This window comes from Vombatus ursinus, unplaced genomic scaffold, assembly GCF_900497805.2.
Source record: "Vombatus ursinus unplaced genomic scaffold, bare-nosed wombat genome assembly UNPS02014848.1, whole genome shotgun sequence".
Lineage (NCBI taxonomy): Eukaryota > Metazoa > Chordata > Mammalia > Diprotodontia > Vombatidae > Vombatus > Vombatus ursinus.
In genome coordinates, this window is record NW_020954626.1 from 3,297,901 (window position 1) to 3,312,626 (window position 14,726).

Here is a 14,726-nt window from a genome sequence, read left to right on the forward strand (position 1 = left end):
TGGAGTGTTCTTTCCTATAGTTGTTACGAGAACTGTTTGTTCAAATCTGTGGACCATTTACCTGTTGGAAAATTACTTTCAATTTCATACACACACATATATATCTGTTGTTTATATATCTTGAATACCAAACTCTCATTTGAGAAATTTGATACAAAGAATTTTTCCCCATGAGACTATTTCCTTTTTAACCCAGATGCATTAATTTTGTTTGTGCAAAAGCTTTTAAATTTCATGTAATCAAAATAATTTATTTTTTCTTTTTGTAATTGCTTCTATCCTTTGTTTGGTTAAGAATATATGTCCTACCCATTGCAGAGATCAAGCATGACACCAAAGAAGAGATATGAGAGGACACTTCTCTCAGAGAAGTGGGAGGTGCAGAGGTGGGAGGTCTATGGGTGTGGAACATTGCATATATTTTCAGACTTCCTCAATGTATTCATTAGTTTTACTGATTCTCTCTCTGTCTCTGTCTCTGTCTCTCTCCCCCTTTTTTAAAAAATAATTCTTTGTTATATGAGATAGCTCTTTGGGAGGGAGGAAGGAGAGAGATACTGGGTGAACTTTTGGTGAAGTAAAAATAGGAGATAAAGTAAAAATTTTTGTTTTAAAAAAGGTATGTATGAACCTTGCTTTTGGAGTGGCCATTTGATGCTAAGTCCTGGCGTAGTGTTGAGAGGAGTGATATAATAAGTAATTAGTACTTAGCCATGGCAAGTACCCAGAGTTAAGTTTCCAGAGCTGCAGAACATGATTCCAGATATCCTCCACAGGGAATATATTCAGCTTCTGAACCTAGCATCTACCTACAGATCCTAGGCAGTATTTTTAGGTGTCCGGGAACTGGTTATTTCCAAAGGCTGAGTCATCCAGCCCAATTGGGAGGAGTTTCTCCTTAAGCAAACAGTATGCCTGTAGTATCTAAAAGAAGACAATTTAATAAAAGTATTTCATTTTCTTTTGTGGATTATGTATATTTTAAATAAGCATCTGAAGGTTTTATAATCCTGATTGAATGTAAGTACCTTGATGACAGATTTTTTTTTTTGTCTTTGAATGCCCAGGGCTCAGCAATTAATAAATAACTGTTGATTGATTTAGATCTAAACACACAGGGAAGTTACTCATGATTTAGAAATCCTCAGTTAGCTAATATGACTCACTTTCAACAAATACTTCACATGAATCAAATTTTTATACGTGGAATACATCTGAATGAAATAGTATTTATAAAAACATAAACCTAATACTAGTTTAAAGTTTTCCTTTTTTTTTCTCTTTCTACAGAAAAAGATTTTGATTATTGTGGGAAAAAATAGCATCACAAATACACTAGTGCTTAGCACTGACCTTATCTCCTTCAACTGAAAACAAATGCACAAAAAGGATAAAAATACTTAAGAAGAGAGCATTACCTAACAGTCACTCAGATGAGGTCTGGATTGGTATCCTTCCTAAAGATCCAGAAGTCATAGTTCTCCCCAGATGGAGAAGAGAAGAAGCTATCTCATGATCAGAACTAGAGGGCAGAGTTTTTCTGATGCAGAGGTAGCGTTTAGATCTCTCTGAAGAGAAATGCAGAGTTGGAGATAATAATCACCCCTAGAGAATGACCAGTGGCTGTGGCCAATAACAGGTGAAGGCTGCCAAGACTGACTCTAAGACTTGTAGGTGGAGCCTCTATTTTTTCCTGGTTTGTTGATCAGATTAAGAGAATCTATCAGGGAGTGTCTGAATGATATCTACATGAAGACACTTCTGGAACAATTGTAGATTTATTCCTCTCTGTTTCTTCCACTACTTTTATTGCAATGGACAGCATGGTTTATTACTGGTTTTATTTCTGTTTGCTCCATTTAAAATTTTGCTGACAGGTTATTTGTATTTTTAATGATGGATTTCTAGGTAAAGATAAATTTTTTTAAATTGCGTCCTGAGTTGGTGTTTTGCTAGAGAAAGTGTGATAAGGGGTGGATAGAAGCCTGGGGATAACTGATACACCAAACTCAACTGGTTGGAATACTTCCTTTTTAACCTGGGGATTGTCTAGCGGCTTAGAGCTTTATGAAGTTTATTAATATTATGTATTTTTAAGGTTTTTAACTTTGCAAGGAATATAAACTGTGTGGAATTGGCACTTGCCCTAGATGAATATTCTCATGAGCTAATCTCTTTATTTCCTTGCAAACAGATACACAGGTGACTTTGGAAAAGGGGTCCTCAGGCTTTCTCCAATCCCTCATAGAAGGGGGGAAGGGAAAGTAGAGGCAGGGACCTCAGATGAAGGTCATATACTTTCCTATATATGTTCGTGCTTTATTGAATTCAGTTCACACTAGTGAAAACTGTTTCTTATAAAAAGATAAGTAGAAAGGATGGAAAGGATTCTTTGGTCATTCTTAATGATAAGAAGGACCCCATCACTAGACTTTTCTCTTTATAATTGATACTATATGGTCATTTTAGGATAAACTTCCAACAACACTGCATCACAAACCATCCAAAATGTTTTCTTTTTTAACTTATTACCTGCAATCCATAATTTTTCACAGGAATCTTTCAAGAGTCAAGCTGTATCCAGATACAATCAGTAGCTGATTTTTTTAAAAAATTGCTCTAAAATGAATTAAATTAGTGCAAATTGTATAGGATATGCTAAATAATAAATTTGGTCTTAGAATGCTTTCAGAGAAAAGCTTAATTTACAGTTGTCTAAATAATTTCTAATTAAAGTTAGCTAAAATCAAGAGTAGAAAGGTAGCTAAAATCAAGAGTAGAAAGAATTATACTTTAAGATGATACTATCAAAGCAGTATAGGCTTATAATCTCTAGTAGACAGATTTTAAATATTAATGTTGGATGACATACAGAGACATCTGATGGGTTTCAACTATCAAAGTGTTTCCTCAGCATATGAAATTGCAGGTGAGTATTTCAAATTATATTCCATAACTTATCCAATATATTAGCTTGCATTGATAGGAGATACATATTTTTTTTGATAGGAGACATATTACAGATTAAGCCCAGACCTGAAAAGAAAAAAAAAAATCACAGTCTTTAGTTTATCACATTAAAAGACTTGAATTTTTTATAAAAAGTTCACTTAAGTAGATTATGACTGTTGCTTCCAAAACTCTTCTTAAGAGTTTCATACTTGACCAAGTAAAATAATTTATATGTTGTAATTTATATTTTAATTACTACATATACTACATAGAATTTATGGAATCTCAGGGGTGGAAGGGAGCCAACAGGCTACCTGTTCAACTCACAAATGGAATAAGAAGAATGCCTTCTATAACACTTCCAACAAATAGTCAACCACCTCTTGCTTAAATATTTCCAGTAAAGGGCAGCTCACTGTCTCTGCAAGCAACCTATTCAGCCTTTGTGTAGTTTTAATTACTACAAAACTTTTTTTGACATCAAACTTAAACTGTCCTCTTTGCAAATTCTACCCATCGTTAATTTTGGCTCCTGGGACAGACCTCGCTTCCTCCCTCCATTCCTTCCTTCCCTCCTCCTACCATTAAACCTGATCTTGTCCCATTTAACTGTCTTAACAAATATGGTTCTCATTTCACTGAAGCATAATGAAGGTCATTAAAGGTGGTTACTGGAACAGCTGAAATTAGAACCCAAAATTTGACCCATCTAGCTTCTGTCTTTTAATCTACTTTGAATACTCTAAGAAGACCAAGCATTCTCCTCCTCAACCAACAGAACTATATGTCCCCCAATCCCTAAAGTAAGAAGAAGAAGACCCTTACTCTCAGGGTATGGTCCCATGATCCTGAGCAGAAAGCAGTTCCATCAGGTGAAACACGTAAGGTACTAACTCTATTTTCATGTCCAAACAGGATGGATACTCTTGATCCTTTCAATACATCCCAGACATTGATGGTATAATCATTGTAACCAGCAAACAGTAAGCGACCTAGAAAGGGAATGACATTCACATGGAAGGATCTTTGGAAAGCTCCATGAGATTAAGGTTCTAAAGTAGGGGTTCTTCATTTTCTAGGCCATCTAAAGCAAGAGAATAGCCACTTTACAGACTACCTATTGCCTATTTCTTTTTTTTTAAGGCAATTGGGGTTAAGTGACTTGCCCAGGGTCACAGAGCTAAGTAAGTTTTAAGTGTTTGGTCTGAGGTCGGATTTGAACTCAGGTCCTCCTGACTTCAGGGCCAGTGCTCTAGCTGCCCCACTTATTGCCTGTTTGTGCAAGATTATTATCTTCCTCTACTCCTACTATGTACAAGGTACGTACCCTTAGGTGAAATATGACTGAGTCCCTGATCCTGAGTTCAGTCTCATTGACTAGACTACAGATAGCATTTGTTACAAAGTGTAGCATTTCTCTAACAAAGGGTAGGGGTGGGGAGGGGGAAGAAATCAGAAGCCTTAGGAAATCATGGGGAATTCCTAGGAACTTGTGGAAATGGCTTGCTCCCAACCTGACTTCCCTAGATTGATTCCCTTCCTTTGAGAACGTTATTTACTGCCTACAAATTTTAATTTTCCCCTCTTGGAGTGGTAGATGGTTAATTCTAAATCAGTTGTTTCCTTCCTTAAACTCAGGCTACTTCTAGTTGCTAGTAAATGCTCTGTTCCCAACCTTTTTTATGATGGCCAACATGGGATACTTAGTTCTCTGTCCTCTACCCACCTTATGAATTTTGTGTGTGTGTGTGGTGGAAATGGGGAAAAAGACTATGGGTGGTAAAAGTTTGACACATTACTCTCCTTTATGGAATGGCAAAAGATAATGCAGGCCCTTTATTTGTCCTGGCAAGGAAAAAAAGGGTATTGTCTCCATTCAGAGAACTTCTGCAGGCAGTGCAGAGCTAGAATGTAATAAGCTCCTTGAGGGCAAAGACTGTTTTATTTTTGTCTTTTGAATCACTAGCACCTAGCAACATGACTGGCACATCAATTCTGGATGATGGATTAATTTCAATTACAGTGCTGAAGTAGGGGGGAAAAAGAGGAATGAGATAGAAAAAGAAGAGGAAACTGTGCAAAGGAAAAGCTTTTTCTTGATTTTTTCCCCCCGAAAATAAGAATGAGGAAGGATGTGGGTCAATATGTCAGATCATTTGGGAAGTGCTCCCTTACTCGTGAGGGAGTGCAGGGGATAATAGTTTATTTACCATGTTTCTTCTCACTTAGTTCTCCTAGTGATCTGGTAAGGTTTCTGAGGTAAATTTCTGAGCCCATTGTCCTAAGAAATCAGATCTTACCACTGAGTGAGAAATCCACACTGGATGCTCCAAATATAATACTCTCTTTGGAGTAAATTGCCACCTCCCTGTCAGCACGGAGGTCATACAAGCGACACTGTAATTCAAATGGAGATTTAAAATAATTTTTATTTTGATTGTAATTCTAAAAAGCACAGCTTATGGAGACACAGGTAAGTCAAATGGTTTGTGCAATTTTAAAGACTGGAATGGAATGTAATCTTTTATCTCTTCCTCTTCCCCTCTCCCCTCCCCTTCCCTTCAGATTTCCTCTTTTCCATTTTCCTACAAGTTCTCATTATCAATGGGAAATAGGCAGTGGATTCCATGGAAGTATAAACATCAAGGAGTTCTCAAGGTATAAATAATTCTTGGGGTTTTGCATGATTTCCTTTTATAAAAATATAAATATTTCATTGACTTAAAAAAAATCACTGTTACTTTTCAATGACACATAACCTGCTTCCTTGCCAAGAACTCTTCCTTTCTCACAAAGAAGTATAATGCAAAACAAAGTAACTCTTATCTTTTCCCACTGTCTGAGAAGGGGCTTTAGAAGGCATATGACTGATTTTTTTTCTTCTTCTTGGAAAACTGTACTGACGTAATTCTCTCTTTCAAAAACAATATTCAGTAACTTGGAAACATACCGTAGCATCATCTGAACCAGAAGCAAAGGCATCTCCACTGGGGTAATATCTGTAGGAGACAAAGTTGTAGTTGCAAAATCATTCAAAATCACCATGCAATATGGCAGGCAGAGCATGATATAAAATTGTTATCATGTACTTTTATAGTGTGAAATTTTATGTTGATGGTATTTCTTTCAACCTTCTGAGATAGGTCATTATTTGTATCTCATTTTTGCAGAGTAGCTTAGTGATTAGAGAGCTGGCCTTGGAACCTAGAAAATCTGTTGAATTCAAGACCCACCTCTGCCACATACTAGTTGTGTGATTCTGGGAAAGTTACTTAGCTTCTCAGTATTCAGAGAAGGTGCCAATCTGTATTGGTAAAGAGAGAGTTCTCATCCAGAAGTTCACTATATCAGTGATCTCTCAAATCTAGTCCCCACCACTATTGTATCTTTTATATTACTTGTGCTTTGTGGTTATTGGGTTACAAATAATGATCACAGAATATCACAATTGCAGGTATTCCACAGGGAAATGGAAAGGTATGAAATAGATGGCAGGAGGGTATAGCCAGGAGTGTGCTGAAATCAGCTTGAATTAGCTCATGAGAAGCAGTTGTTAAATTTTCAATGTGAACATTCTTGAACTTCTGGAAATCAGCAAATACTACAAATTAAGGTTTAATTTATTGTTTTGTTGATTTCTAGACTTAAGAAAGTGATGGGGAAAAATTAAATATTAATTTTATTAAAATAGTAATATTATATTAATATTAGAAAAATATTAATAATGCAGATTAAATGTTGTGGGTACATTTCCCCCTGCAGAGAAATGGTTGTTAAACATATACCCGCACACCCCTGGCCACAGCATATTACCATTGATGATTGGTGCATAAGAAATGACAGGAAATGCAACTGTCAAAGATATATATATATATATATATATATATATATATATATATGTACACATACACACATACATACATACCTACATATATATATCTGGAAAATGAGATGGGCTAGTCATGTATTAAGAATTACAGACAATATGTGGAAAGCTTAGATGATACATTTAATACCCTTGAGATGTTCAAAGCACTGGACCAATCGATCAATCAATAAACATTTATTAAGCACCTACTATGTGCCAGGTACTTTGCTAAGTTCTGGGAATACAAAAAGGAAGCAAAAGACAGTCCCTGTCCTCAAGGAGCTTACAATCTAATGAGGAAGTCAACATGCAAAAAAAAATTGGAGCCTTTACTATACATGTGGGGCCCATTCCGCTCTTTCTTTAAACACACAAAACAAGTTATGTGCAGGTTAAATAAAAAATAATTAACAAAGGGAACGCACTAAAATTCAGAGCTGTTGGAAAAGGCTTCCAGTAAAAAAATGGGATTCTAGCTGGGACTTAAAGGAAGCCAGGAAGGTCAGTAGGAGTTGAGAAGGGAGAGTGTTACACTGAGTTGATCCTTTGTGAGAATTTATGGGAAGAAGTGGAACATAATTATACAAGATAGGAAGCTATGTAGTAGAGGCTGTATTACTCCAGCAGGCTCCCCCTTGGTCCAGTCTCCTCTCTCAAACCTGGGAAAGACACTGCACCACTCATTCCCAGTCAAGCACACCGAAGGCTTGGGCTCTCCCTAGGCGTCTCTTGATGACACCAGAACACCACACACACACCCCAAGACTCCAAAGAGGAGGAGGAGGAGGAGGAGGAGGAGGAGGAGCACAACGTAAATGATGAGAAAACTAAAGACAAAGTCAAGAAGGCTGAAGGAAGTAGAAAACTCCCAAGGAGAAGGATGAGACTCAGCAGCAGAGGCTACAGTGGTGAAGAACAACAAAGAGAAGACTGACAAAGATTCCCAGGTCACTGCTAACATGACTAAAGATGAGGAAGCAGAGAAGAAGCTCAGAGGCAAGAGTCTGAGAAGTGGGCTGGGTAGGTTCCTGTCTCTTGTTTCTGAGGTTGGTGGTGAAGCACTTAAGATTTCTGAGCCAAGCACTAAGTGAGGCAAAGGTCTTTCTGTCCTCAGGAGCCACCGCAGCTAGTGAAGTGGATGACAGGAACAAAGAGGAAGGGGAAGCCAAGGAAACTGAGGCTCCTGCAGCTCCCATTGCGCAAGAAACTAAAAGTAAAATGGCTCCAGCTTCAGACTCAAGACCTAGCAGCAGCACATTTTCTTCCAAAGAGACTCCAGGAGCAAGAGAAGCCCCTGGATCCACCCCTGAGGCCCAGGCACCTGCAGTTCCAACAGAAAAGGTTAAACCTTCTGAAGCCCCAGCCACTAATTTGGATAAATTGGTGCATATAAGTTTAGTATTGATATTGCTTCATTATCCATGGTACCTTTTATCATAGTGTAGCTTCCCTATTTATCTCTTTTTAAAAAAATATTTTTAGGCAATTTGGGTTAAGTGACTTGCCCAGGGTCACACAGCTAGTAAGTGTCAAGTGTTTGGTCTGACACCAGATTTGAACTCGGGTCCTCCTGACTTCAGGGCCAGTGCTCTATCCACTGCACCACCTAGCTGCCCCTTTCTTTTAATTAAATCTATTTCAACTTTGACATTTGTGTGATATTATGATTGCTACCACTGTTTTTTTTTTTTTTTTGCATTGGCTGAGGCATACTGCATTCTACTCCAGCCCTTTATTTTAACTCTGTGCGTGTCTCACATTTTTAAGTGTGTTTCTTGTAAGCAGCTTATTATCAAGTTCTGATTTTTATTCCATTCTTTTCTCTGTTTGTGTTTTATGGGTGAATTCATCCCATTCACATTCAAAGTTATAATTACTATTTGTATTTCCCTCCATCCTATTTTTCTTCACTATTGTCCTTCTCAGCCTCTCTTTTTATCCTATCCTTCCTCTAGTTTACTTCTAACCACTACCTCCCTATTACACAGCATTTTAAAGATTATCTCCCTTATCCTCTCCCTTAACCCTCCGTTCTCTTGTTCTGCCCTCTCCTCTAAGGGTCCCACCTTTTCTTCTTCCCCCACCCTCCTAAATCTTAATCTACAGACCCTTCTAACCCCCCCATCTTTTTTTTTCCCTCACCCTCTTATTTCTTTATAAATCTGGAAGACTATATACCCTTCTAGATGTATATGTTGTTCCCTCTTTAACCCAGATCTGATGAGAATAGGTTTCCAGCACTACCAACTTTCCGCCCCTACCTGATTCCTCTGTATCAGTTCTTCCTCTTGCACCTCATTTGCATGAGATAATTGTTCTTTTCACCTTTTCCTACACAATTTGGCTTCTTAGAATGATCACATCATATTCAGCTCATCCCCAATCTTTCTCTTGAACTATCCAATTACTAATGACAGTCTTATGAATAAGGTTTACATTTCCATATATAAAAAGTAAACAGTTTGACCTTATTGAATCTCTTGTAATTAGTCTTTGATGTTTACTTTATATTTCTCCTGGATCTTATATGTCAAATTTCCATTAAGTTCTGGTCTTTTTGTGACAAAAACCTGAAAGTCTGTCAATTCCTTGAATATCCTTTTTTTTTTCATTCAGGATTATACTTAACTTTGCTGAGTAAGTTATTGTTAGTCACAACCCCAGTTCTTTTGCTTTTCGATATATAGTGTTCCAAGACCTGTAGTCTTTTAGGGTAGTAGCTGCAAGGTCTTGTGTAATTCTAACTGTGGCTCTGCAGTATTTGAATTGTTTTTTCTTGTTGCTTATAATATTTTCTCCTTAACCCGGGGTTTTTGGAATTTGGCTATGATATTTCTGTAGATTTTCATCTTGGGATCTCTTTCAGGTGGTGATTGGTAAATTTTTTCTATTTCTACTTTTCCTTGTTGTTCTAAAACTTAGGGAAATTTTCCTTAATTATTTCTTGTAATATTGTATCAAGATTCTTTTTCTGATCATAGCTTTCAGGTAGTCCGGTAACTTTTCTGTTTTCTTGATCTGTTCTTCAGATGAGTTATTTTTCTTATGAGATGTTTCACATTTTCTTTTACTTTTTCATTCTTTTTATTTTGTTTCATTATTTCTTGGTGCCTTATAATGTCAATTCACTTCTCCTTGCCCAATTCTAGTTTTCAGGGAGTTGTTTTCCTTCTTAAGATTCTGAATATCTTTTTACAGTTGGTTGACTTTCTTTTCATAATTTTCTTGGTTTTCTTGTTTTGTTCTTATTTTTTTCCTAATTTTTTCCTCAATCTCTCTTATTTGATTTTTAAAGTCCTTTTAAAGTTCTTCCAAGAACTCTTTTTGGACACGTGATCATTTGACATTACTCTTTGGGGTACGAGAGGCTTTTTTTTTTTTTTGCTTCAGTATCCTCCTCTGAAAATAAACCCCAGTTTTCTCTATTCCCATAGTAACTGTCTGTGGTTGAGTTCTTTCTCCTTTGCTTACTCATTTCATTCATTCATTTATAGCAGCTTATTATAATCCTCTCCAGTCCCAGGGTATGGGGGATGGTGCCTCTGGCCTCAGGTCCTTCTAACTATTATTTTCTGAGCTTTGTCCAGGGCCCAACCTCAGCATTCCTTTCGCCCTCCAAGCCATGGCTAGGGCCCCCAACCACACTATGCTGGAAATGCTCTTGCTCCCTGAGAACCCTCCAGTGGCTGTAATCTTCAGTTCTCCCCTCTGGCCTGGAATTGAAACCAGGAACTCAGTGCTCCTGTAAGTGCCCATAGCTAGCAGCGTCCCTGCCCCACTGCTTCTGCACTCACCTGGTATGTGCTGGTTCCTTCTCGTCTTCAGCTGCAGCCTAGGATGGGAACTGTGGCTTGGCAACATAGCTGGGCCTGGCATCCCTTGGCAGCTTTAATCTTCCCTTACTTGGATGTCTGACCCCCCAAACTGTCTGTGAGGTGAGAATTCCTGTGGCTGAGGCTGAGACTACCTATCAACTCAGTTGTCCTTGGGCTCATTGTTTGTTGTTTCTGTGGAGATAGCCTGGAGATATTTGCATTTCACTCAGGCCAAACCTCCAATTCTGGTCTTCTCCAGTTGTCCCCGCAGGACCACTGTTCTGCACCAACTCTTGTTATTTTTGCTGCTCTACATTCACCCTGAAGTCCTATTTTGTCTTGTTTGTGGAGGAAATCTGGACAGTTTGGAATTTTCTGACCTACTCTGCCATCTTCCCAGAATTCCCCAAGTGCCCCAGATATAACTTCTTATGTTATGATGAACCAGCCTGAAACTGCACTCATCAGAAGAGAGGGCAACAGATGAGGCTCTGGAGTTGGCCAGAATCCCTGGAGATCCTGAAGTGTTTGGGACACAATATGGCATTTACATCAACCAGAAGTGTGTTGATGGGGTAATGTCACTGAGTCTTAGTAAACATGACTAGGTTCAGCACCATGCTGTCAAGTTAACTGGGTCTGCGTGTTTTTGTTCATTTGCTTACTTTTGCCTCACATGCTAAGTCATACCACTTCTCTGAGAGTTACTAGAGAAAGAAAACTCTGATGAAAAATTATATGCAAATTGTGTATATGTAATGAAGCTATTTTACAAGGGAAGCTGATAGAGGGGAATACCAGAATTTTTGAATATCCAAATGAGTTTTGTCTTTCACAAGTGCTCACATCATACTTATTCTAATGATATTGCCTTTGTTCAAAACATCTTGTCTGGGATTCCTTCACTGAAATTATTTTTAGAGGTAATTTATTGGCCAAATCGGATCCATTACTTTGTAGTCACATCTTGACTTGACCAAAATCAGCACCACCCAGCTTGCTCACCCATTTTATAAGGCTTGAATAATTTGTGGCCATTGAAAAAAAAATCAAATTCACCTGAGGATATAAAAAAGAATGCAACCCCTCCCCCCACAAAGTGGTGTTTTAAACATGGGAGCTCCAGTAGAATAAGTGTATGAACAGTCCTGGGGATTCCTCTGGAGGGGACAATGTGTACTTTAATGTATAAGTTTTGGCATGTTTGGTTAAAAACAAGTTCTATTACCTAAAGTTGGGATGCAAGAAATGTGAATACACTAGCATTCTGTAGTTGTGTCACTGACCATTCACTGTATTTCCCCTACCCACCTACTCTCTGGATGGGTTATATGGTTCCAAATAACCAGTTGAACAGCAGAATATTTGGTCAACCAACCACCTTATCATTACAGAGCAATGAAAGCAGATTTACTGATCTCTTCTGGATTAATGATCTACCAATTCCTTCTCGCTCAGTGTCCATCTTCTTTTATCTACCTGTAAATTATCCACTCTCTCTAACCCATCACACCATACACACTCCTATTAACCTATCCCACCACTTATACTTGATAGTATTATTATGATACCCAAGTGACACAGTGGATAGAAACTGGGTCTGGAGTCAGGAAGACCTGAGTTCAAATCCAGCCCCATATATTTACTGTATGACTCTGTATGATAATATTTGTAAAGTGCTTTGCAAACTTTATGGTGCTATGTAAATGCTATCATTATCATCATCATCATTATCTGTGTCTCTATCTGCCCTCTCTTCAAATATCAATGCCTTGCAAAGAAACAAAAAAGAATTCAGATAGTTAACTGGTTATTTTCTTTACCTAGTATCTACTCTTCTCCTTGTTGTATTTTTGTTTATAATCTTGTGTCACATAAACACAATTTAAGGGGCAGAATAACAATGAGGCTCATTTTTTGGGAAAAAAATCTTCCCTTCAAGGTCTTGTAGATATTATCTCCAACTGCCCTTTAAGTTTCAATTTATCCATATTCTGAAAAAAGAGCAAAGTAGAGAAATGTAATATAGATGTAAGGCATATAGTAATTTACCAACCTGACACTGTTGATATCAGATTCATGTGTTTCAAATGATTGGATGCATTGGCCAGAGCGCATGTCCCAAACCATGGCTTTTTTGTCACATCCCTAGAAATAAAAAAAGTCGTTCTGAGTTATATGCCTAAAAGGACAATATGGGTAAGGGAATGGAATGAGAAAGAAATGTAGGCATGGTGCATCAAAAGACTATTGGATGTGGAACCAGACGATTTGTGTTCAAGCGCCAGCTTGACCGATTATTCCCACGGTCCTGGGCACATCCTCTTTGAGTCTCACTTCCCTTATTTGCTAAGTGAACATAGTAACTGTGACACTTTCTACTTTACAAAGTTGTTGTGAGAAAAATGCTTTGTAAATTTTAATGTGCAATATAACTATGGAATATAACTTAATACCATGTTAGCTAATACTACCTAAACATCTCATATTTCTTCAGTAAAATGAACCAATATCCTGACCTAATGGATCAAGAGCTAGTCTTGATGCTAGGAAGATCTGGATTCCAGACCTGCCTCTGATATATACTGGCTGTGTGAATCTAGTTGAGTTGCTTAAAATTTCAGCGATTTAGGCAAATCTCTAAGACTAAGTTGCAGAGAAGGTACTAATCTGAAATGGTGGAGGGAGTCCTTATTCTAATGAAATTATAGGTTCAGTTCCTTTCCCCTATAAAATAAAGAGATTGTTTTTTCTGCACAAATTTGATCTAAGGCAATCATTTTCAATTAAATAAGTTTTTGGGGGGCAAAGAGTATGTCTGATTTTTTTTTAAGACAGCAGAGCTTGTGGCTTCGAGGTATAAGAGAGAAGTGGCATTTGGATCATTCTATTATTATTTCTATTTTCTATTAATTCTATTTTTCCTTTTCAGAGTAGGTAGAAACTATTGCAGAGACTACTTCCTAACTATTTCTTCTCCCCTTTGAATCTTTTCCTCCCCCTCCCTCTCACCTTTCCACAGCCAAAAAGGCAAAGACAATCAAGGGTCCAAAAACTGCTCTAGTCCCTCATTTCCCCCCATTTCTAGTTCTAAGGAATTAAATAAGGCAAAGCACTTGGTAATTGAAAGAGTATTCCATAAATATCAGTTCTCACCATTGATCTCTCACAAAGGTACTACTCTCACGTTTCATCATGACATAAAAATGACCCCAGGTTCCAGAAGGCCTTGCCAGCAGAGTTTAGGCCCTGACATGCCTTCAAATATGGGCACACTGGCACTCTGTATATCTCTTTGTTGTTGGTGGTTTTTTTTTTTTTGGTGAGGCAATTGGGGTTAAGTGACTTGCCCAGGGTGACCCAGCTAGTAAGTGTTAAGTGTCTGAGACCAGATTTGAACTCAGGTCCTCCTGACTCCAGAGCCAGTGCTCTATCTACTGTGCCACCTCACTGCCCGGCACCACGTTTTTTATCTGTCATTTTTGCCTTAATTTTTTTCCCAAGCTGTTTTTTTTTCTTTTATAGAAGATTAATGTAAACATAACTTGTCCCTAATTGTTCTTCTTAGCTGCCTAAAAGAAAAAAAAATCATTTCCTGCAAGTGCAGTAAATATATTATTTCATTTTTTTTCTCTTTTTCAATTACTTGATTTTGTAGCTGAGAAATCTGAGGTCCAGAGAAGTTGTCTTCAAATAGTTAGTGGCTGAGCTGAGCCTAGAATCAGGTTCTCTCATTTCCAAATTTCCCCTTTCTTTTACTATACCACATTGTCTCCCCAAGTTCCCCTATAACCACTACACTCCCTCTGTGTCTATTATACTATGACCCTTGATGAACCCTCCAATTTCTTGGTGTTTTCACAGATCTCGGGAGTTGTTCGTATCACATGGCTCAGTCATGTATTCTTTGTTCTCCTGATCCTCAGAAAGGGGATGTTGGTCTTTTAGTTACTCACAGATGCTCGGCTGTGACTAGCTTTTTATTTATTTATTTATTTATTCATTGGTGAAGCAATTGGGGTTAAGAGACTTGCTCAGGATCACACAGCTAGTAAATGTCAAGTGTCTGAGGCCAGATTTGAACTCAGGTC

General features: G+C 37.8%; 1 protein-coding gene across 1 annotated transcript in view; it reads right to left on the reverse strand.

Moving 5' to 3' along the window:
- Positions 1-235: 235 nt before the first annotated feature.
- The window catches only part of GNB5 (G protein subunit beta 5), a 69,596-nt gene continuing 55,105 nt past the window's right edge, over positions 236-14,726 (reverse strand). The window contains exons 9-13 of the mRNA XM_027840892.1: positions 12,692-12,783; positions 5,903-5,951; positions 5,253-5,349; positions 3,778-3,944; positions 236-3,036 (exon numbers count right to left, since the gene is read on the reverse strand). Of these exons, the coding sequence (XP_027696693.1) occupies positions 3,025-3,036; positions 3,778-3,944; positions 5,253-5,349; positions 5,903-5,951; positions 12,692-12,783 (417 nt within the window). The 3' untranslated portion in view covers positions 236-3,024. The remainder of the gene's footprint in view (positions 3,037-3,777; positions 3,945-5,252; positions 5,350-5,902; positions 5,952-12,691; positions 12,784-14,726) is intronic.